Source organism: Melanerpes formicivorus, unplaced genomic scaffold (assembly GCF_026170545.1).
Source record: "Melanerpes formicivorus ecotype bairdi unplaced genomic scaffold, bMelFor1.0.p_v2 SCAF_16, whole genome shotgun sequence".
Taxonomy (NCBI): domain Eukaryota; kingdom Metazoa; phylum Chordata; class Aves; order Piciformes; family Picidae; genus Melanerpes; species Melanerpes formicivorus.
This window is the reverse complement of record NW_027142368.1, coordinates 16,956,097-16,980,893: the sequence shown is the minus strand read 5'-3', so window position 1 is coordinate 16,980,893 and position 24,797 is coordinate 16,956,097. Positions and strand designations below refer to the sequence as shown.

General features: G+C 45.0%; 1 protein-coding gene across 4 annotated transcripts in view; it reads right to left on the bottom strand.

Moving 5' to 3' along the window:
• The window catches only part of CAPRIN1 (cell cycle associated protein 1), a 31,648-nt gene that overhangs the window by 3,625 nt on the left and 3,226 nt on the right, over positions 1-24,797 (bottom strand). For 2 of the 4 annotated variants that reach the window (XM_068148440.1, XM_068148443.1), the window contains 15 exons: positions 18,325-18,387; positions 16,486-16,572; positions 15,718-15,956; positions 15,516-15,598; positions 13,041-13,178; positions 12,096-12,148; positions 11,923-12,009; positions 7,963-8,118; positions 7,177-7,285; positions 6,177-6,238; positions 4,163-4,273; positions 3,477-3,626; positions 3,124-3,274; positions 1,657-1,851; positions 585-685 (listed from right to left, as the gene is read on the bottom strand). In XM_068148440.1, the coding sequence (XP_068004541.1) occupies positions 585-685; positions 1,657-1,851; positions 3,124-3,274; positions 3,477-3,626; positions 4,163-4,273; positions 6,177-6,238; positions 7,177-7,285; positions 7,963-8,118; positions 11,923-12,009; positions 12,096-12,148; positions 13,041-13,178; positions 15,516-15,598; positions 15,718-15,956; positions 16,486-16,572; positions 18,325-18,387 (1,785 nt within the window). The remainder of the gene's footprint in view (positions 1-584; positions 686-1,656; positions 1,852-3,123; positions 3,275-3,476; positions 3,627-4,162; positions 4,274-6,176; positions 6,239-7,176; positions 7,286-7,962; positions 8,119-11,922; positions 12,010-12,095; positions 12,149-13,040; positions 13,179-15,515; positions 15,599-15,717; positions 15,957-16,485; positions 16,573-18,324; positions 18,388-24,797) is intronic. The other 2 variants (XM_068148442.1, XM_068148441.1) reach the window with 2 other exon arrangements.

Below are 24,797 nucleotides of genomic sequence, written 5' to 3'. Positions count from 1 at the left end.
TGACAGCTCTAACAAAACCCACAGTAACAAACTCTCCCTCCAGCTGCAGGCCATGCCATTCAGACATTTTTCAAACCAAAGATCAAAGATTAATTTGCTGAAGGATGAGTCAATGAATGGAGGCTCAAAATCCGTCATCTCATTTGCTTACAAATACTTCTCTGGGGAGATGCAGACATCTTCCAGTGTAGGATTTGAACAAACTAAGCAAACTCCCTTCAGAACAAGAGTAACAGATCAGCACATCAGTTTCAGAGTTTCAAGGGGCTTAAGTTTCTCTAAGTGTTTCTCACAAAGCTGTGAAAATATATTGAAGCAAAATTGCTTAACAATTCACTCAACCCTGCTGCAGTTAGCAGACTAAAGCAGTCACAGGGCACCCAGGCAAGCAGAACACAGCTCCTAATTACAGCCAGCCACTCCAAATTCTGCTTCTGAGTAGGTGGCTAGTACCTGAAATTTCGGTCTTCAGGAGCAATTAAAAAGCCCTCAGAAAATAATCCCCAATAGATTGGAGCACTGTCACCCACAGCTGCTTGGGATTCTCCCCACTTCTAGGGTGGTGCAGCAGGGTGGACTCTTACCCGCTGGTAGTTGGAGTAATCCCGCGGAGCATTGAACTGGGGCTGCGTGTAGCCGCTGTTCGGAGTGTTGGAGAAGGACGGACGGTAGCCATCATACCCTCCTGAGGAACAGGGAACAAGGGAGAGCTATTACTTCATGCCATCACATCAGGAAAAGCAGTACCAGCACTTCACCTAGATCTGAGGGGAAACCCCTTTAGAAAGCACTGTCTGCCTGCAGTCAGGCAAATGTTTGCAGCATCAGTGCCGACACTACCACGAGAAACAAGAACGAGGATGCAGGACTGGGAGGAGACAGCAGTTCGGTGCACTTCTGCAGTAACTTGAGATCTGGTTTACAGAGCACTCAATCCAAAGCTAAACCTAACACTAGGATCTCAACAGAGCAGCTGTGACCTGCAAGGCCACAAGAGTCACCTCAGCAAGAAGCTGCTCCTAAGCCAAGGCTCTTCTGAGTGCTGTGAACCATATCACTAACCACACGAGGAAGAGAATGTGACAAAAGCAGACAGTGGTGTGCTCATTAGTCAAACCCCACAGCACCTGAGAAGGGACTTGCCTCTATCTCCCCTGTTCTGACACACACATCTTTGTAACATTGGCATTCACCTCTAGGAAGGGTGAGAGTTCTCCTGTTTATCCTCAGCTCCTCTTAATTCCCTCAGAGTAATGACTCCAGGGACATTTTTGCTGCTCTTTTTCTACACTATCCAGCCTGCTCTCAATAGGATGGGGCACAGAATTCCAGCACAACTGGAAAGAGAAACTATTTTTCTAAGTATCAACTAACCTTTGAATACCTCCCTTGATGGCTGAGACATTCTGTTGGCTAGAGCTCCATGTTGGATTATATTTGCAGCAGATACCTACTCAAACACTAGGCCTTTGGCACAGAACAGAGAAAAACCACTTTGTGTACATCCTGTGAGGAAGCACAGCCAAACACTCACATTTCGAGTTGCTTAAGCTAGCTACAAGAATTTTTACTACAAGTTTAGAGATACAAGTAGAGTACAGACCCAACAGCTCTCTCTTGCCAGGCTGTTTCCAGAGGGAGGCCCAAGCTGCTTACCTCTAAAGCCGTTGGCGGGTCCCCGGTAGCCGTTCATCAGGCCCCGCGCGCCCCGGGAGCCGCCCCGGGAGACTCCTCGGCTGTTGTAGTAAGGCTGACTGTTGCGTGGGAATCCAGTGTTCTGCTGGGGAGGCTGCTGGTGGTTACCTGCCACTTGATGGCTCTGGTCCGGGGAACCATGGTAAGTACCAACCACTAGAGGGGAATTGGGGGGAAAAGGTCCAGAGGTCTGTGTGTCTTTGTTCATATCCCGTCTGTGATCGCCTCAAACTCGACACTCACAGCTCTGAGACGTCACTGAACGCAGCAGCAAATGCTCACCCATCCCAAGCCTGCAGAACTGAGTGCTGAGTTTACCATTCAAACATCCCACAGGATTAAAAACAACCCAGAACTGGTACAGAGCTGGGTTAAGTCAGTCAGAAGCCTCCAGCACAAGCTCAGCAACAAGCACTGCTAGGTCAGGCACATTTCTTCTGTGTTGTATCAAACCCTTTAAAGAAATCAGCAATGCACACTAGAGAGAAGCATGACTAAGTTAACCTACTTCTGTAACTTCCTCCCCCTGAACTGGCAGAGAGCCACTGAGACATACTTGTCTTCCTTAACTAAGTTCTCTGTGAGGTGGAGCAGTGCAGACTAACAGAGCTGGGGTTGTGGCTGACAGTGAGTACTGCATTCGTTGATGCCAGCCTTCTCCAGCCTGCCTTTTGCTGCACATAGCTCAAGAAATGCACAGATCAACAATGAGCACCTGGATCTCCTGCTCCTCATCCATCCACCCCAGGATCCCAGAGAGAGCCTGATCCTTGTTCTCCTTACTTTACCTTCACTTAGCTTTTGTCATCTGTCCTATGTTCACTCAAAATTCCTCTCTGCATCTGCCAGAGCTGAAGAGAGTGCTGGCAGAAGGGCTTTGTACACACAAAATAAAGCCTCTGGTGGGTTTTTTTAAGCTGCTACATTGGAAAGCATTTTGCCTGCTGTACTCAAACTGGGTTTTAGCAAAAGGGTCTAGATGCTGGGGAGCCTGACCTCACCTGTGAGCAGCAGTCCAGCCGTGCTCTCAATTCTAGCTTCCTCATTTCCTTTGTACAGCATCACCTCAAACAGTGCATTTTTAAAGCAAATTTAAGGATTACCCAACCTTAAAACTCAGCAGAGGAAGTGCTTCACAGCACTGCTGCCATGCTCAGAACAAGCCTCAATTCTCTCCCTGGTTTTTGGGTTGGGCTTTTTTTTAATACACACAAAACTGATTGAAGTGGCAAAGTTCTTGCAGCAGCTGGAGTTCTACATCCTGAATCTCACCCCCTGTGGGTTATTCAAAGCAAGGCAGAATGACAAAAGCTGGTATTGCTCAGGGGAGAGCTTGGCAAGACTAGAACATCAGAGAACACATGACATGCCAGAGCACCACCTAGGACCTCAGCTGCCCTACTGAGCCTTTAGGTTTTGTTCATTTACCTGTCTGGAGTTGTTCTTGCTGAAGATCTGATTGTTCTACTTGGTGAGGCTGATTGGAGAAACTCTGGTTGTAACTGGCCTGGTACTGATTTTGCTGCTTAAGGGTTTCTGGCTCATTAACAGGAGGAACAGGAGCATTCATGTTGAACACCTACAAGGTTAGAAAAATAGCTCTGCTCCAGCTCATTCTTAACAACTCTTCATCACATCACACAAAGAAGCCTGAAAGTCTGAGACATGTGAATAACCAAAGACTATTTCATGTATTGCATGAGTGATTCCAGTGTCTGCACAACAACAAAAGGACTCACCATCAAAACATGTCTAGGATGCAGTATTCATTTCCTACTCACTGTTTGCATGGACTGGAATGGAGCTGCATTGACGTTGATTCCACTGCTATGCAAAGGCTTGCTAGCCCCAGCCTGGAACACCTGTGGCTGGGATGCAGTGGGAAGTGATGATGATGATGGGGTCTGGTCTGCATTCAGTGACATTGAAGCCTAGTAAATAAAATAAACAATGTTTAGAGGCTTTTGGATAACATCACAGCACTAGCTTCAAACCTTCCCTTTAACTAGAGCAATGAGAGCTCAGGGACACCTCGACAAATGAGCAGTTGCTACTGCAGCCCAACAGCCTCATTCACAACAGCAGAGGGGGAGAGAGAAAAACCCAACCTCCTGCTGCCTTCTACCTTTACTTGAAGCACAACTAGAAAACAGAGGGGGAAATGAGCCAATTTCTGGGGTAACTGCTAGCCAGTGCTAAAACCCAATGACATTCCTTAAGGCAACAAGACTGATGCTCATTTGCTGACGGTGGCAGGTTGCTCCTGGCTGAAGAGACAATCTTGTCAGTTAAGCCTTACTGTGAAGGACTTACTGATCACAGACAGGCTCAACACTGAAATGAAACAGAGCAGAACCAGCCCTATTCCTAGGTGACTGGCAGTTACACAACTTTAGTTACAGAGAAACACAGACTAACATTTGATGACATCTGAAAGGATTCCCACAGGGATGGGAAGCTGACTTGCCTGAATCTGGTCAATTGATTCTTTCTGTGGCCGTTGCTCTGTTGTGTGAGAAGGCTGATACATGGGCTGGGAGGCTGTATATCCCTCACTGGTAGAAGAAACCAAGGGAACCTGATAAGATAAACCCCAAAGCCCCCAGAAGTCAGCTGATGCTCACAGAGTTTTGTAAGAAGATTCAGAGAGCTCTGCAACAAATGGCATTGCCTACTCCAGAATGTATTCCAGCACAACAATGGAGTCCTTCAACAAGCAGAGGTTTAACCACTTCATCCTGACATGTATTCTAACATGCCACACCACCCACCCCCTGCCAGACAGTCCTCTGGGTATTTCTGGATCAGCTGGACATGTGTTTGCTTTCACTGCAGAACATCCTTCTCCTCACTTCCTCACACAAGCCCAACTATGGTAGCAAAAGGGAAGCTGGAGCAAGACAGAGAAACATCGTGAGCTTTACATGAGAGCTCCAAGCTCACACAGCAACAGGCAAGTGCTGGTTTCCAGTGAACACTGGCCAGCAAAGGACTTGGCTTTAAGGCCATCAGGGACTTTCAGCGGCAACTGGTAATGATTGATGGTGTGTTCACATCACCTTGCTGAACATTCAAAAGGTAAGAGGCAAGTTTAGCTACTGCCTGTGAGACCCCCAAGAGGTAAGCAAAATAAAAACAACCCACTGGAGCAAGTCACAGACATCATTAACAGTAAGGTGAAAGTCATGCAGAGAGAGCTCTGCCAGAAAATGTATTCTACATCTACAAAACCCATGAGCAATAGCAACTACTTCAGCAGGTGCAAAGAGGAAACTCAAGGGTGGGGGAATCCAACACATTCCTTTTTCTGTCCAAATGAGTGACTCACAACTTGCAGATTTGGTCTGGACATGGCAGAGGAAGCCATTGATACTGCCATCACTATCCAGGTGTTTCCCTTTTGTTTTTCCAATACCTACAGGGATCAGACTCATTATTGAGACCAGCGGAGTCGTTCAGAGGTGCCACACATGCTTAATACAAAGATCAGGAACTTCTTTAATCACTGAACAGTTCAGTGAGGGACTGGCACATCAAGGGGAATGCATCATTTCTGCATTGCAGAAGGAAGTTTAAGAGCTCACACTTAAATGGGAAATTGTGGGAATGCTCCACTGAAAACAGCTCTCCAGTTCCAGTATTAACACACTATCCCAAGCAGGCAGATGGGACTAAGCCTTAGTGGAACAGTGAGTGTGGAACATAAACCATAGAGTTAATCCATTGAGGCCAGCTGTGGTCTGATGACCACTTGAGTAGATACTGGCTGCTCTTTAACCAAGTGATGTTAGGTTTGGCATCTCTGTTGCAAAAACACAAACAGGCAGCCTGCTTTACCTAAATGAAGAGTATCACTGTGCAGCAAAGAGAACGCTGCTGGCAAAGACTGACATGTCAGGTGCTTGGTCCATCTTGAACAGACTGCACAGAGAGTTCTTCAAGTGCTACATTAGTGTGGGACTACACAGAGCAGTGCCCAAAGTCCCTCCTCTCAGTCATGAATAAAACTCCCCACTGTCACATGAACACAGACTCGGAGTGATGGCAGCCTAGCAGGCAGGCATGAGGAGGTGCATGTGTGAAAATCACATCCACACACTGATCCTGAGGATGAAGGTGAGCTGCACAGACTGAAGAAGTACAGTGAGGCACTAGAGTGAGCAGTGCAAACTGCAACTGCTTCTGTGCCTGCACCTCTCAGTTTAAGAGGCCTCCAATCAGCAATGCAGTTTCCTACTTCAGCCTTGAGCCTGACAGTTTTCCCAGCAGGATAATGCCTGGTAAGACTCCAGCACAGAAAACAGGCCCTGTCTGCAGAGCACAGAAACTGTACCCAGTCCAAGGCTCAAAGTGACAGCACTCCAGAGCTAAGGCAGATAGCAGAACTTCAGCTCCTGGAGTCTCCCACACAGTAATGAACAAAGTCCCACTGCAGCAACAAGCAAACTAAAATCCAGAACACAACTTAGTGAACATTTTACCTGTGTAGCTTCTGGTTGCACAGGAACTTGATTGGGCTGGGCAAGTCTTGACTCAGCATGAACTGAAGCAGAAGAATTTCACTCATTACACAACCAAACCTTTTACAGAATAGCATCACCATCCCACCTAATTCACATGAGAGTGGCCACTGCAAAAATGAAAGAATCCCAGAGTGGTCTGGGTTGGAAGGGACCTTAAAGATCATCTAGTTCCAGCCCTCTACCCTAGGCAGGGACACTTTCCACTAGAACAAGTTGCTCAAGGCCCTATTCAACCCAGCCTTGAACACTGCCAGGCCTGGAGCCTCCACAGCTTCCCTGGGCAATCTGTTCCAGTACCTCACCACCCTCAGGAGGAAGAATTTATTCCTCACGTCTAATCAAGATTGAGCTTCTTCCAGTTTGAAGCCCTTGTCCCCTCATCCTGTCACCACAGGCCTTTGCAACGAGTCCCACCCCCTGCAAATATTGTAAGGCTGCTTAAGGTCTCCACTGGAGCCTTCTCTTCTCCAGGCTGAACAGCCTCAACTCCCTCAGCCTGCCTTTACAGGAGAAGTGTTGCAGCCATCTGATCATCCTCATGGCCCTCCTCTGGACCTGCCCTAACAGTTTCATGTCCTTCTTGTGTTAGAGGCTCCAGAACTGAAGAGGATAATGTCTTTGGCAAGGCAAAGCTATACTCAATACACCAATTACCAGCTCTATGCATAACACATTTGTTCCACTCGAGCAAAATGATCCAGCAACTTCCAAAAGTCTAAGCAACAAAGAAAGTTCTGACCATCCCACATTTCCAATCAGAACCTAGAAACAAGTGAGAATCAGAAGTCTACAAATAGCATGCTTCCAAAGAACAGCCACACTTCTGAGGAGGCACAGCCTACCACACAGCAGTGTGAGCTCTCTCATGATCAGCCTTGGCACAGCAGTAACAAAGCACTTCTAACACAAGACCTGCAGGCCTCCCCAGCACTTGTGTTTAGGAGTCACCATTACAAACCTGGGGGGCAAACCATTTGTGGCATGTCCAAGTTCTGTGCTGGATTCATGGGCTGTGCAGATACAATGGCAGGATCCAGTGTCTGGTTCTCAAACTCCAGCATAGAGTCCTGGGAAAGGAAAACAAGTAAGAAAATCCAATCAGATTTGCTGTGCTTCAAAAATAGTAAGAGAGGAGAGAGAAATGACCAGGTCCCAACAAAGGAACCTTAACCCACAGCTCAGCAATTGCTGGCTTTACCATGCATTCAAAACCCAATACAAATGCCAATACTTACAGATACTCAAAAACTAATTTATCACAATAAAAGCTCAGCCCAGGTATTCAAGTTAGACCTTATCTGACAAACAGATAACTAGGGAGAGATTTTAACAGCAGGACAGGATAGGCTGTGAGCTAGATCCTAAGTTAGCACTTGAAGAAACCCAACAAGTAGCCTCTTCATTTGCTGCAGACTTTTGTTGTACCAAACTTTAGTGCTTGGTAGAGGAGGGGGATCTGACAGCTGGTCCCACTGAGGCAGAACACTAGAGCACCCACTGAGGCACTGCTTGCTGCCTTCTCTGGGGATGCAGTACAAACAGGGACTGAGAAGCTAAGAGCCACTCTGATGGTACTTTGACAGCAACACAGGTTTGCAGGCTTTGGGTGGATACTGCCATATGGTTTGGCAAGAACATTTTAGCTTTCAAATGAACTACAGCAGACTCTTATTTTATGACTAACAGGCAGAAAGTAGCATTTTGTTTCTCTGGCTCCTGCTCCACAGTGGGTGGTTGATCATACCTGCATGAAGTTATAGGGGCCCTGCATCTGTGCCATAAGGTCCTGTACTCGCTGTCTTCTAACAAGAGGATCTGCTTGAGCCACAGTAGTGAGCGTGTGAGGTTCAGGAACTGGAGGAGATGTAGCTTGTGTCTGTTGCTGCAGTGAATTTACAACCTAATGAGAAACAAGCAAGCAACTGAAATTCCCAGCTTAAGACAAAGCTGCACAGAAGTGCTATTGCCCAATTCATTATGGATGCAATCACTGTAGTGCTCATGGAGAAAAACACCACATCCTCCTACAGCCATGCCAGCACTGGTGGCCAGCTACTGCTCTGAGCACTTCACAGGACTATAAAGTTCAGCCTGTGCTCTGTTTTCTCTCCACCTACTTCATTCCCCATTAAGAACAACACTTACACAAAATGTGTTCAATGGGTTGGAACTGGATGTTTTTTAAAGTCCCTTCCAACCCTTCTGATTGTGTGATTACAGGGGTGTTTTTAGAGCAGGATTTGAGAGAGCAATTCATCAGCATTTGCAAATGTACAGAAAGCCAGGGAAGAGCAAGTTTCTGGGCTCTATACAGACAGAGAACAAGCTTCTCATACCTGGTTGATAACTCTTAAGGACAGGCAGAACTTCTGGCTCGCTCTTAAGACTTCAGAATGTTGTATTTGCTTGGCCATGTCTAGAGCCAAGCTCTCAGGAGTTACCCTAGCCAGCTGATCTGAGAGAACAATGGGCAGCACTGCATGACAGAAACACTGCAAGACTGCACTGTGGGGGGGACACCAAAAGGCCAGCAGCACAGCTCAGAGCAGGCAAGAAAGCTCAGCTTCACTGGACACGTTCCACTATGGTGCAGATAAACAAAGGTACAAGGAACAGCAACGAGCTTGCAAACAGCACCTCACCCAGGCAGCAGAGCAGCCAGGACAGCTGAACATTGGCACCTAAGAACATCCACCACCACATAACTTGAAGACAGACAGTTAACAGGGTGGTTGAGCTGCATGAAGCAACACTTTCAGGTCCCTGACCAGTTCTGCTCTTCACCAAAATTCTCATCACAGAGAGGAGCCATTTTGAGTCTGCTTCCCTGTCAACAACTGCCCTTCAAGAAGCAGCTCACTGTCAAGGGTTTGTCTCTATTTCCAGGAGTTTTGAAGTGTTAAAGCCTTAACTTACAGTTGTGTAGGGTGTAAGTGGGCACACATGCACCTGAGAGTTCAAGATTTGTGTACAATGCCTGGTTTCTTACTAGAACTGAAGACATTTTTTGTACAGCAGTCATGACAAACAGCAGGACTGTCCTACTTCAGGCCAGTTCTAGCATCACAGGTCTGAACTCTGAACTTCAACTCCTATCTACCCTCACAGGCTGCAAATCTCGTCTGATTTCTCAAAGAAACCCACAGCATCTTCCAGCTGTTTGTGACTTTGCACACACAACTGCCTCATGAACTCCACTGAGGCCTTTCCTGCCCATCCCATGCCATCTGGTTTTTTGACAATTACAAAAAAGACCTCTAAAGAAAAATCTCCAACCAGCTACAAGCCACATTCTTCAAGATGCCCTCAGACCCAAATCTCCACTGTTAGCCACCCAAGGAGAAGGATGTGCCAGTTCCCATGGAGGTCTATCCACGCTGCACAAGCAGCAACACTGCTCTGCTGTATCTCAGTCACAAAGCTTGGCCTCTAAGTGGCAACTGTTACTTTAATAGACCTCTTGCAAGTCACAGAGTTTTAAAGACCAAAAGCAAGGCAGATGAGGCAGAAGCCACAGGTACCCATCACCTAGGGAGTTATTACCAAAAGTGTGCTTGATTGTTTGGGTACTGGCACTCAGCTTCTCAAGTCCAAGACATTCCTAAACAATTCAGTATCCTCAAGAAACAAGCAAGCTGATGGAATAATCAAGAACACAGAAGAGGGACAAAAGTGTATCCAACACTTTCACACACAGCACAGTGTGACCTTCAGAGGGTGCTCAATATGCTACGGGGTCTCTTGCAAAGCTCTTTTTAAGGGCTGAAGGAACTCTTCAGGGCCTCTCTGAGTCTGATTATCACTGCAAGGCACTTTGACCTCCTATAATCACAGCACAATGAAACTACCACAGAAAACAGCAAGTTTTGTATGTGAAGTTATCAATGGACAGGATGTAGTTCTGAAGTTAACAGCTTTAAGTCTGCTGCATGATAAAGGTACAGAGACTACTCAGATAAGCAAGTTATTATCCAACCACACATCTCCACTGATCCTGGGGGCACAGCAGCGAGGTGAAACTTTTCTTTTAGGGGAGCTAAACCACACTGCAGAGCAGTATTTGACTCAAGTTGCACAGGCACCTTCTGCCACTCTGCCCCCTGACCTTCTCAGCAGGCAGAGCTACCCAGAGGAGAATGCTGGGGTAGAGAAGGCCAAGGGGCAAAGGAGGAAAGGTAAGAAGAGAAATTTAATGGAACCACAAACTAAGCAGAATGAACTTGCATTCTGGCAGTTTCAACACAACACTTTCCACCTCCACACAAAATTCACATCAACCCAACCAAAAGCTCTATAATCTAAGATGCAGAACTCTGGATACCACCAAATTCAGATACTCCTTACAAAAGAAGCAGATATAAAAAAAACCAACCCCAAATCAAAGGAACTACAAAAAACTCTCCCAAAACCCCAAGGCAACAGCACAGCCCCCAAACACAAGCCCCCTTATTACCAGTAAAGGGCTTCTGCACCAAAATCAAACCAGCACATCAGCCAAATGCAAATACATGGCACCAATCCTCAAGTCCTTTGGTTTAAAGCTTATGGAAGGCCCACACAGAAATGACTCTGAGACACCAGCACTTCTCAGACTATAAACACACCAGAGAGATCTGGAGTGTATCAGACCTACTTGAGGGTTACTGGAAGAGCAGCTAGTTGGTGACAGCTGCCTTCTTGATGAAGAATTGTGGAACTTGTGTGAATGCTCTCTTGCACAGTGTTACCAGCTTCCAAAACTCACTGTGATCACTCACACTCCTACCAGTGATGCCACAGCTGCCTTGGGCTGAAGAGCACCAAGGCTCTACACAACGTGTACCATCACCTTTCCTATGGACAATTCAGTTACATTCCCATGAGAAAAGAGATTGAAATAACTCTTGCTGTTCTTACTGGCATCAAAGACAGAGGTTCTCAATTGCCCCTTTTGATGTTGCATCTGAGAAAATCAGCAACTTCAGGAGCAGGCAGCAGTCTTCAACTGAGTTTTTCTCAATTGTTTGTTGTACATAGCCCAAGAAATAGGGACAGAAAGGACAACTAGACTGGGAACATACCACAGACATTACAAGGGACCAATCACTCAAAGGAGTAGAGTCCAGTACTTGAAGAGATGTAGCTCTTGTAAGCAGAGATGCACATAGCAGCACAGTTTAACATCAAATGATGTGCATATGAACTTGGAAATAGATATTAGCTAAATGACTAATTTCCAGCTCCCTCCCCACAGAGCTGCTCAACAAAACAAAGAGCTACACCATGCTCTAAGCAGCGGGGGAGAAAAGCTTCAGATCTGCATTTGCAGCTGAGTTCCCTTGAAAACAACAACAAACCACCAAAAAAACCCAGAACAAGCAAAAAAACCTCACAACCAAGCAAAAAGCCTTCAAACAAACAAAGAAAAAGCCACAAGCAAACAAAACAACGAAAGATTTTTCAGTCTTTTGAACCTTTTAAGTCCTATTTTCCCAAGCGAGCCCCAACTGAACAAAGCAAGTTCTCTGCAAACTTAGCTGGCCTCTGCAGCTTTCCTTTGAGGTGTTCCTGAGCTAAATATGCAACTGAAGGAGTAGGGGTCCAAGCCTGCTGAAATGTATTTTTGCACATGTGGGGGAAGAAGGGGTGCAGTGCTGAAACCTATCATGAATTGAGTCAGCAGAAACAGGGATTGCAATTTTACCTGCGGTACACAAGATCTTACCTCAACCGTTTCAACTGTCCACTCATCTACCTGTTCCTTCTCACTACTGCTGAACTGAGTCTCTGCCATGAATTGTCTGTTTACATACTAAAATAAAAATAAGAAAGGGTATGAAAGTAAAAGTAAGTGGCATTAAAGCTATACAACATGACAATCTTGCCAGTGAGCAATACCTCAGTTGATTCAACTTCGGTGGGTTCAGTAAATTCTTCTGCTGGATCAGGCTCTGTAAGAAAAAGGCAGCATTTCTGTGAAAAAACCAACACCTTAGAGACAGAGGAGAGAGTCAGATGAAAATGGCCCCCAGTCACAGTGCAGTTTGGAAGTCTGATTTGTTTTTTGCAGCAGTCATTTATCAAAAGCATTTAAGAAGTGCTGTGGATCATCATCAGAACAGAAGGACCAGACGTTTACTCCTCATCTATGCTAAGGAAGGAGCAGCTCTGTCACACATCTTCAAGTGGCTGAAGTTTTGATTAGATGTGAAATTAGAGCCTTAAGATGGCTGAGTTGTACAATTAAGTATCTGCTGGGCTCAGAAACAAACCTCCTCATGCTGGGGTCTGGAGAACAGGTCTCGTGAGGAGCGGATGAGGGAAGCGGCGTGGTTTAGTTTGGAGAAGAGGACACTGAGGGAAGACCTCACTGCTCTGTGAGGTTCCCTGAAAGGAGGCTGGAGTGAGGTGAGCATTGGTCTCTCCTCCCCAGTGTCAAGTAACAGGATGAGAGGAAATGGCCTCAAGTCACACCAGGGGAGATTGAGATTGGGTCTTTCCTGCAACAGTGGTCAGACTTTGGAGGAGGCTGCCCAGAGAGATGGTGGAGCCACCGTCCCTGGAGGTGTTCAAAGCAATGTGTGGACATGGCTTAGTGGTCATGGTAGTGTGAGGCTGATCGTTGGACTCATTGATCTGAGAGGGCTTTTCCAACCAAAACAATTCTATGTGTCAAGGTAGATTAAAAAGCAGCATGTCTCAGAGCTAAAAAGCCATCAGGACATGAAGAGACTTTGCAATCACAACACTTGCATTTGCAGTTTAGTCGCTGTGGTGAACCCAAGAGACAGGCCAGCAGAAGATAACTGACCATGCTAGTCATAGGCATCGTGAGACTCTTACCAGCTTCTGCTACAGTGTCTTCTACTGCAGGTGTGGGTGCTGCCTCTTCTTCCTCACACAGTCCATTCTGATGGTTATGGGTGCTATCAAAGTAACTGGTTTGAAGAATGCGTTCCACGATCTCCTTCAGCGCTTTATCTGGCAAGAGGGAAGAAGGCTGAATGGTGACTCAGGCCCAGGCATCTGTCCCTTCTTTGCCAAAGGTCCCACACATTTAATTGCACTTTTGCTGGGAGGATGCTATTCCAAGCCAGTCCACAGACACTAGTGTCAGAGAATTGCTTCTTACAAGATCATATTAAATCAACAAATAATCAGTTTCCATTCAAAAAAACCCCAAGGGCAGAGATTAAGAGCACGCAGTGCTCCTCAGAGTAGTTGTGAAACACTTCCAAGTGAGGCAAAATTTGTCAATTTAATCATCCTACTTTTTATTTCTGCTGTTTCAAAAACCTATGGCTGCTTGGTTTTCAGTTTGGAGAGTTTCAGAAACTCATTGAAGCTTCAACTGTAACTAATTAGATTGCAATTTCCTAATTCAAGCCCCACTGTAAGTCGATTCTGTACACAACAGCTCTCAGCACCAGCAAATTTACACAGCCACCACCTGCACCAAGGCTCTCTGCCTGAGGTGAAGTAGCTCAGAACAGCCCTTGTGAGTGAAACAAGCACTAACTGGCACTCAGGTCCCCTAATGAATGCTGTGACATCTTAACCCAAAACAAATCAGCTGCTTTGGCAATGCAGCTTCACCAACTGTCTAGGCCAACAAAAACCAAAGCAGACTAGGGATGGATGATTCAGAATGCCTGTCTGGCAGGTGAGAGTTGCTGTGTGAATCAACAGCTACAGGAAAAGCACAGACAGACATTAACATTCATCCCTTAAGACAAAGCAAACCAGAAGTGGCTGCCAATGACATCACCAAAAGTTCACCCTGAGATCCAGACACAGTATGGAGACTAACTGCACAGAATGAGTGACTGAGCAGCTCTTGAACCAGAAAATACCAGCCTCTGCCTCAAAGTGCCCCTGTATCTTCTCCTTCCTCTATCTCTGGTGTACAGAGAAGTGCAATGATGCTGATGTCTAAGAGGCTGGAGAAAAAAAAGTCTTGTGAGGAGCAGCTGAGGAACTGGGATTGTTTAGTTTGGAGAAAAGGAGGCCAAAGGGAGATGACCTGGCTCTCTACAACTCCCTGACTGAAAGAAGGTTATAGGGAGGTGGATGTTGGCCTCCTCTTCCTAGTATCAAGCAATAGATCAAGAGGAGATGGCCTCATATTGCACCAGGGGAGGTTTAGATAAGAGCCAAGAACTTTTTTCCTGCAAGGGAGGTCAGGCATTGGAACAGGCTGCCCAGGGAGGTGGTGGAGTCGACATCACTGGAGGTGTTCAAGACATGTGTGGACATGGCCTTTGGGACACAGTCTAACGGGCGTGGGTTGAGAGATGGACTTGATCCAACCCAAACAACCCAGTCACCCTAAAACACTGTTGTAAGGATCTCCTGGCTTTCACAAAGGCCTGCACATCTTGACCACACCACACCTGCACTACAAATGTTAAAACAACACCAAACAAAATTTCATTTCAACAATAGAAATAATCTGAAGTTTGCCACAGACAAGGAAAATCTTGTTACCATTAAGGCCACAGCATCTTAATCTCCTGTGTATCATTCCTCAGTGCAGCAGGTTAGGTAACAACTGCAATACTACAGATGGAACACAAAAAGCCCTTTCAACAGCCCAGTTTTACTCCACCCTAAGGACACTTGTTTTCTTTTTTAAAGGGGGAAGTTGTTAGCCACCTTACCTACAGGTAAGGAGCTCCTAAAAGTTTCCTGTTTATTTTCAGTTAAGGACCACAAAAAATTCCCATGGTACAGGAAACAGACAACTGCCTAGCTCAGCTCTTTTCCTGAGGTCTAATGTAGGAATCTACATGTTTGTGAGAATTTACATCTCCCCAAGACAGCAGCCCATCTGCATGACCATGCCCTGACTTCCAGAGTTCAGTCATCTGAACAAGGCAAATCCAGAATGCTTTTGGCAGGAGATGAGCAGGAGCAGAACATGACACTAAATAAGGCCATGCCAGTTTATGGAGCAGGTCACTATTGACAAAGCTCCTTGTTCACACACATTCCCAGAAAACAAAGCACTGCTGCTAAGCAGCAGCAGAACACTGCTGAAATGGCAGGAATGGACTAAGCTGCAATACTGAGTAAGGATGGACCAGTGACAAAAAAAGAAACATAAAACCACACCTCATAGTACGCTCATAGTACAGCCAGCAGAAAGGTCACACTTCAGTGAGTTACTGTTACAGGCCAGCTAAGCTTTGAAAAAGAGTAGCTACTCTAAAAACTCATGAAGGTAATTACCTGCCAAAGTTCTCTGTTATCAGCCACTGTAATTTGCTTCAGGCACAAATTCAGTGTGTTATCTCTTAATACAGAGGGTATACTTACAGGTTGTTCCACAAACTGGTTTCTCCTTCCCTTCCAGTAGGTCCCACAGGTGAACTGATGCTTGCTCATACTGCTCGTTCAGCCTTAGAAAAAGAATCAGCAGTAAGAGTTAATTTTTCACCAAGTCTCCCAATTACCTCAGCACAAATCCATCCTTAACTGACTGCTCACTAGGAAGAAAGCCACTTTGCCATAAGCTGACCTCATGCTCATGTCTCGCTCGGGGTAGACCAGCTTGTAGAACTCATCCAGCATGGTCAGCTCCTCCTCGGTCAGCACCGGCACGCCGCTCGTGCCTTGCTTCAGGTCGCTGCGCACTTCGTCATCCCCCAGCTTGTCCAAAATGAACTGCAGCTCCAGCACGGTCTTCAAACGCTTCTGCTCAGCTTCCTCCCTCATCAGCTGCTCCCTGCGAGCTGTCTTCTTTATTGTTTTCTGGATCTGTTTCCCGAAGAGATTTGCAAGTGCTTAAACTCGCCAGGCCCAACTGCACCTGCACTCCAGACAGCCAGAACCCCCAAGAACCTGCAGTGCTCTCAACTGCTGAGTTTATAGCCTATGGTAACAAAGAAACTAAACCCCTCACAGCCACTGGCCAAAGAGAAGCAGCAGCCCTGTGAAACTGCTCTGAGCAAATGGTCCTACTGGCAGTGAAGTGGCTGTCCACACTGCTGGTGTCCACACTGGCCTGGTCTGTGATTGTGCTGTTTTGAACAGCCATGCTTTGTCAGAAAATGGGCACTTTTTTTGTTCCCAGAGATATGTGTAGTCCATCAGCAAAATCTTTTGGGAACAGCCTTCAGAGAACCTGACAAACTACTACATGAAATAGAAGAAAGCAGCCAAAGATACAAGAATCATAAGCCTTTCACCTCTGTAAATAAAGCAACTACTGTGCCTAGTATCAGTGAGAGAGTTGGAAGCCCAAGCGTTTGGATAGCCCACACTGCACCACTTGCTCTTTACTTACATCCTGGCTCAGAGCCATGAAACTCCTCTGCAGCTCTTTAGCAAACTCCAGATTATTTGTCACTTCCTGGTATTTTGACACTGCATCCTTCAAAACAAGTTGAGAAGAGAAAGTCAACCATCACGACCAGAACGGAACACACACTTCCAGCAAACAAATTCCCCGGCTGGTAGCTCCTAAGTGAGACATGGCATCTTTGAGTGGGACTGCAACAATGCTTACTCAAACTCTGATCTTCACTGGCCAACATCCTGCAAAGGCTTTAGATTCTTAGACAAGCATACATATGCTCACATGCAGGACGGATGAGTTTTACAGTTGGCTGTAGCCAGCGCTGACAACACCGAGCTGGCAGGCTGGGGGATGGGGGGAGAAGAGCAAACTGGCAACTCCAAACTGCTGAAGAGATAAAGGCTTGAGAATTAATGCATTCAGTCAGAGCCAAAGCCAAAATGCTACAGAGCATCATGCTCCCTTCTCCACAAATCTTTGTAATTTGCTCTTTTCTTAAATCTAATATTGTGATTTGCACCAAAGCAATTCAAACTCCCTAACCTGCTTTCAGAACTAGGAAATTGCAGAGAATCAAATCAGGGGAAAAACAAAACACCACAAAAATCCCCCATGGCTGAGACACACTCCTGCTGAGTCAAAATTAGCAATGGCTATGCTCTTGGTAAGAGTAACTGAGCCAAGGAGAAGGCAAGGCTCTGCTTTATTTGAAAAGCAAAGAACAAACTGTATTTGCTTTTTTCCCCTTAAGGATTTCCACTTGCAATATAGCTAACTAGGAAACTTCATCGTATTACATACACACACAATTCATCATTCTTAACTGATGTCTACAAGCAGAAGTGAAAGCATTTCTCCAACCAAAAAGACCTTCTATCTTTTGAAGTGTGATAGCCAAGCTGTCATCTTCATAAAACTCAGTCATGTGTATGTGTAATTTCAGTTACCTTCTCTGCTTAGGTAAGAAAACTTACTGTGGTCTAGCTTCACAAATGCCATCAAAAACCAAAGGCACACAGACCCAGTTTGCAGCTGGCACAGAAAAACCAAAGTGGAGCCCAGAGAAATGTGAAGATCCCTTGGACCAAGGGAAGCAGCTCATTCTTGTAATTGTCAACAGCTGCAAGAGTTGCAGGCTACATTCTTTTCCCTTCGGTTTTTTCCCAGTGCTACAAATCAGCAACAAAACACTGCTGATTACTGAGCATCTGGTAATCTCTAAGTATCAATACCCGTGTTTGCATCACACAAATTCAATTTGCTACTTGCATTATATTTACTGTAACTGGAAGTGTGCTGTTGAGTCAAGCTCTACAATAACCTACTTTAAGAACCAGCCCCAACAAGGAGAGGTGCAGCACAGATCTGCTGCATTGCCAGCTGTGACAGACACATGGCCATAGCTAAACTTCCAGAGCCCTTGGTCTAAACTCCATCTCTGCACCATTATTTACAAGCTACCTCCATGTGACTAAGCTGTTTAAGTTCTCCCTGGGCACATTTTCTGTGAAGAAAAGGATGATGTACAGAGAACCTCAAAGGTGTCATTTAGCTCTTTCACAGCACAAAGCTGTAACACATGCCAATTTTCACCACAGCTTCTTCCCAACCTGACCTCAACAAGCATGAAACAGTGAGACTGGTTCCTCTACCTGTTCTTTTCAGTTTTTAACAGAAGAATTGAGATGTTTCAGGTCATAAAAAACTGAGGCAAAGTCAAAGCTCAGGAAGGTCTATCTTTCAACACAGGCAAGAGAAATTCACCCCCTTCTCCCCACCAAGATTACAAATCATTTTCATCTGGTTAGTATTTTCCCCCCTTTTTACCAGTTGATCTTGATTCAGACGTTCTCCCTTGTTCATTCTTTCCTGGTAATCATCAAGCTTGCTCTGAAATGAAAGAAAAATGCTATTAGGAAGAGCCAAAATCGGTTTACTGCTTCCTTCTACCTGTGCTAACAAAATTAGGTACTGCAATATTAAATACAGACTGCAAGCTACCACACAAGCACACAACTATCAGGTAGAAATAGTACCTGAGAAAAACTGGCTTCTTGGTCAAAACAATGCAAATACTTCCCTAAGGGACAAATATTTTAACCTTAAGTGGCTGCCCCAATACATCCTCATGACTTGTCACAATTTCTGAGGAAACACACAAGCTTCCTAAAGAGGAAAGCACTCTCAGTGCACATTGCCTTCCAGTCCCAACAACAGAGAGCTGAGCTCAGTTTTGAGTCAGAGATTATCCTCACTGGTTCACTAAACCACCAAAAACACAACTGCAAAAAACCACTATCAAGGCAATTAAGATTCAGAACTTCTTTGTAGTTGCACCAGTTGAGGTAGCTTTGAAGAATTCAGAACAGCCTCTAATCCTTTGTGCCCACCAACACACCTCACACGAATAGCTCCAAAATATTTTTGCTCAAGAGCAGATTTCTTTTTCATGGGGAGAAACTGAAAGGGGAATCATTAGGTTAACTTCAGCAGGGTCAGTTCTCTAATCTGCTTAAGTACAAACCCATGCAGATCTGTGACATTAGCCAAAAGGAGGCAAAACTTATGCATGGCCAAGTGACAAAGATTCTCCAGGCTAAGTAAAAGGTTCCTAGAAAGGAAGCAAAGTCTGTAAGTGTAATACACCTAACTCTTCAGCTCCAAGGTTTCCCCACTGCTGTATTATCATGTGGGTGTATTCATGGAATTTCCCTTGTCTTAGTAAAAGCAAAGCCTTAAAATGAAGCCTTCAAATGACCTTCCCAATCTTGCATAAACAACACCATGTAAGGGACAGTAATCAGAAATGCTTCTTTTTGAATGTCAAAAGATTGAAACCCTGGTGCAGCCACTGGCTCAGTGTTTGTGTTTGTTACTGACAGGTTTTGCTGCTGCTGCTGGTCTCTCTTCTTTAATATTTTTGTTCCAGGACATTTCAGCTAAAATACTTCACTGGTATTTTTCTGGCTAATCCAACTTCTGTGCTTGACCTCAGATCTTTGGGAAAGATCAAAGTCTGTCTGTGGTTTAGCAGGAAATCTCCTCTTACAAAGGATTTGATGCCCAGTATCACTTACTTACACACATAACCACCCTGAGGAGACTGGCCCTTTTGATGTCACCTAGTGCCAACAGTTTACTCTTTGGCAGTCCAACACTGAACTACTTCACCTTTCACTGCATCAGAGCCAGTAATGGCCTAGACAAAAAGTTAAGAACTTCCTGTGCTCCAAAAAATACATTACTGGGAATTTCAAGAGGGGGCAGACCCCAGCAGGGTTAATAGCTGTCAAATGCAGCAGCCCCAGTTTGTAACATGCCAACAGCCCAGCCCTGAAGAGCTTTGGTATATTGGAAATCTGCAACAGGGAACTAGGTCATTTTACTCTTCCACATCCTAATTTTAGAATAGATGATGGCATGGCTGGACAATCACAGAAGCAGTTTTGATGATTTAGGAGATGGTAGCTGAGCTGTGAAGTCCAGAGGAAGGGTGAAGAGCTCCAACACTGCAATGCCTCAGTGCAAAGCCAGCCAAGTTAACCAATGCTTCCAACATGCAAGGCAGCTTAAATCCTACAAGCAACTGGCTTTGCAGACAAAGACATGTTTAGAAGTCCCTACTTGCACAAGTCACTCCCATGCTGCAGATTACAATTCCCTTGGTCACACTGCTGCAATTGTTTGTGAGGCTGCACAGCAAACAGGCTGCTAACAGAGCCAGGTTAAACAGGGTCTACAAAAGACCCCCAACTGTTTCTGTGATCCAGTTTCCAACACAAACCCATGAACAACAACAGTCAAACTAACAGGACAGAACAACAAATTCTGGAACACTACTTAGATCAACTTTGGTGAAGATAACATACTGACAAAAATTGCTGCAAAACACTCAATCTAATCCATTTTGGTGGCATGAGCAAGCCTAACAGCCTCAACAACTACAGTTGTTTCTGTACTGCTTCCATGCAGCAAAGCTGCTATCTTCAGATTACCCTAACAAAAACAGTGCCTCAGGGTTTTCTTGAATGCTCAAATATTCAAGTCTAGTGTAAATTCTTCCTTCATTTTGACACAGTAGTTCACCAACTAAAACCCAAAAGGTAACCACTAGGAACATAACCAAGTTGCTTCTTTTCATGTTTTCTTCCTTAAAACATTCATAGCAGAAAGGCACAAGCACACTGGAAGCCCTTTCAGCTGCAATGCAGAGAGCAAGCACATGTGTAGTTACATGTTACCAGAGAGACTGAAGTGCCAAGTAAGCATTTTTCTATCACCCCTAAGACACTGAGAGATGCAAACGCTGTGTGACACAGAAGTAGTAAAGAAAATGCTTTATTTTCAATCTGCTCTGTCAACTAACAGCAACCAGGGCAGCACTAGTGCTGTAAAGTAACTGCAGTAACACTCCTGCTTAGCAACTACTGCAGTGTCTGCAAGTAAAGAGCCTAATTCTACCTGCCCTTAGACAACTTCATCCTCACTCATCACTGATAAGAGATCTCAAAGCATAAAAGCTAAACCAGCAGAAAAAAAAAATCATCAAGTGGGCAAGTGAGCACAGGAATGGTCTGTTCCATAGCTCCTGAGTCAGCAGACCCCAGGTCTGCAGGTAAGCCACCACACTTCAGCTTGTGACACCAAGACACTTAAGTATTCTGGAGTTCCCGAGGTGAAAAGGACTACACAGCAGGCACTGGGGCAGGGGGAGGCAGAGGGGTTGCTCACTGCTTATGCATGCCCTGGGTTTTACACTAATAGGAATCCAAAATCAAGTTACTTCATTGTGCTCAAGTTCTCATTACCTCTTCTGAACTGCCTCACAAATATGAGCCTAAAGTAGGGGGGAAAAAAAAAAGGCAGTTGCATGACATTAGCTTCCCAAACAATCCTGTGTTTAAGCATGCCTGACCACTCAGCTGTGCTGTTACAGTCATTTACAGTGCCATGCTATAAACTGGATCGCTGGAATGATCTGATTAAAAATAACCCTTGAAAAAAGGGGGCCAGGAGCAGGAGGGAGGCACTATATTTAACCAGATCATTTCAATGCAATGGTTTATCCCAGGTACAGCAGCACGAGTGCTGGAGACAAGCTGCAAGGTGGAAGGGAGAAGGCAACCTCTTGAATAGCTTAAGTGGCAATGCACACTTCACTGCAAGCAACGAAACAATGGAGAGGGCTATCAAGTGTCTTCTGACAGGTCTCCAAAACTTCATCCACTTTATTAACAGCATTAAGCAACTAAGAGAATCCCAAATTTGTACTAGCTGCCTAGTACATTTCACACTGAAACAAAGGAGAAGTTTATTAACCTGCTTTACTTTTGCACATTGTAACATATCTGCTCCACCGCCACTCACTCATCAGGTTAACTCCTCAGCAACACTGCCTAGAAGTGACTAAACAACATGAGAACAAATCAATCTTCTCATTTCCTCGGGGAAACTGGCAGAAAAATCATCAAAATGGTGAACACTTGAAACTGTAGCAGTTTAGTGACACAGGGAACCTCAGAACCTCTCAAAAACTGCCCCAGATGCCACATGCACTGCTGGGTACACTTCAAACTACCTCAAAGCTGTCCCAAGAAGCTCTTTTGGTCCTGAGTTATAACGAGGAACATCACTACTCCAGAACACTAAACCCTTGCATCTCTTCTGTTCAAACTGAATTTGTTTCTGAATAATGCTTGCAAATATTCTTGGGGTTTTTTTCCCCCAAAAAAAGTTTAACAGTGTGTATATATATATAAAAAATACTCTCCACACTGAGTTAGCTTTGAAGTAACCAAAACATTCCAGTTCTGAGCCTGCTGTCTCACCATCAGCTGATCACAAAAGGGGTATTCTGCACACCACACATTCCCGACCCTTCCCAGAGGGCAACAAGGACAGCCAGGCTGACAGCTGGGCCAGCAGCCCCACCAACCTAACACATACAGCAACAGCAATCCACGAAAGGCTAGGAGCAGGACCCACTCCTGCCCAAGTGACTGCAGAGCTGATGGAGACGTCCAGTTTGCAAAATCTAAACCTTTAAAACTCTCAGGAGTTGACTACAGATTAAAAACCCCCATTGCTTCAGCAAGCAGAACCAAATGAAGCCACAGATGAGTGCACCCCTGTGCCTGTGCATGCTTTACCATACTGCCACACAGCATTTCCTAGGGCACCACTATGAATGTATGAGTTCACTACAGTGCAAGAGACCCAGACTGTGTTCCACACAGAGGGTATGTACAAAATGTGTAGCTTTTACAACAGCAGATGAATCCTGAAGCAAGAATAGTGCTGCAGAGCACAGACTGGTCTCTCAATACACTGTACTGCATTTTCTTGTGACAGAAAAGCAACAAAACATCAAAGCAGTGTCTGAAAAGCTGTAGAAGATCCTTCCAGTTTGTAGGACTCTTCATGCATTAACAGAACCTGCTGTGAGAAACAGTCCTCATGCTACATAAACCAGTTACACATAAACCAGCTACACACAAAGCAGAGCAAACTGAAACCAGAGTACCAAACACCACCATTTCACTGGTAACTCTGCTGATTTCAAGGGATGAAGCTTTGTTATCCAGAACTGCTCTCAACAGAGCTTTCAGTGACAGATTCAATGCAGTTTTAAACTAATTTCTTGGTTTCAATATCACATTGAGGCTCTAAAGTTAAATTTGAAACCATGCTTCACAAGCAGAGCTTCTGGAGACACCAGCAAGCCTTGAACACCCAAATGGCCTCAACAGTGCAAAAGCACTTGGGAGTGGTGCTATGAACAAGCATGGTGCTTCACTGCTACCCTTACCTGCATCTTCAAGAACAGAAAACTCAGCTCAGCTTTCACTGTAACTGTTTCCTATAGGAAGCCAACCATTTGATGGAACCAAGTCAGAGGAACTTGAGAAATCCATCTCCTCTGGCAGTGCAGACTCTCAGGGAGTGACAGGGCCTTTTTTCAAATATTACTTCTTCAGCCCAGTCAGGATTACACTTCCTTGGAAATTCAGAGACAGGCTGATAAAGCAACAGCATCTCAAGTTACTGCAGCTACAGCTACAATGTGCCATCTCTTCAGCCCCACACACCAAGCTCAAGTCATGTCAAGCAGTTCCAGCTCACTTAATTCACATTTACAGCTGCCCAAGCCTGGTCTTTGTGATCACCTGCCCCTACCTCACACCAAGTGCTAGCAAAGGAGGAGCTTTGTCTTTCTGGGGGAATATTTGGTTTATAAACTGGTTTTATACAGTTCATACAATATTACACAAGTTGAAAGGAACAATAACTTTGTTGGGGTTTTTTAATGTGTCTCTGTATCAAGAAGTAAGTTTCATCTACATTCAACTGGCTTAACTTGCAAAGGTATTTCCCCAAATAAACAACAAAGGTAGAAAGGGCAGGGAGAAGAAAATGGTCTACCAAGCTATTTTCTCCTAGGGAGCCTGGAGAGCCAGTAGGATTTTAACATCAAACACCTCACAAGAGCCTAGACAGAGGAGTTCACTCGACTTTTAAATTACCTAAACTTGCCAAGACAGACTCCACTTGCATGTCTGAAGGTCTGGTAGAGGAAACACCCTTCAATTACCCCCTCCCAGGCACACACAAATATCTAGTTATCTAAGAAGAGAGGAAGAAAACATGATAGCACTCCTATCACTTCCAAGCACAAAGAGATAAAGAGAACACAGACATTTTAAGGCCATGCTTTCACATACACTTATGAACAGTAATTCAATTTACCCTAGTCCCTCTGAACACTAGTTACTCTTTCAGAAAATGAGATCACTTTTAGGAAGAGAAAATGAAAGCATTGACTAGTTGTCTAGTACTGCTAGCTTATGCAGAAGCACTAAAGAGCACACAACTGAACTGTCAATATGATTTCAAATGGTGTCATGTATTTTGAAGGTCAGGCCATTTGATGCTCAGTTTAACAGGGAAGAAGACAGTGAATGATTTACCTCATGGTTTCCTCATCTCTTCCCAGAAGGCCCTTTGCTCAACTGTGATGTGCACATCCCATTTAAACCCTAAGGTGGTACTCTCCATCCTTCAACAGCATGTGTCTAAGTCAAGTGTATTTGTGTAGCTATTCTCAAATGCAGGACTCTCAGAATCATCTACACAGCCCCATTACCAGCTGCTGACAAAGAAAGGATTAGATACTCACAAGTTTTCCATGAGATTTACTGGTTTTTACCCACTACTGCCTGTGCAGTACCCAGGACCATTTTACTTTCTGGATGGTTAAAAAAATATAAAATTATTCTCATTAAAAACTCAAAATAAAGGAA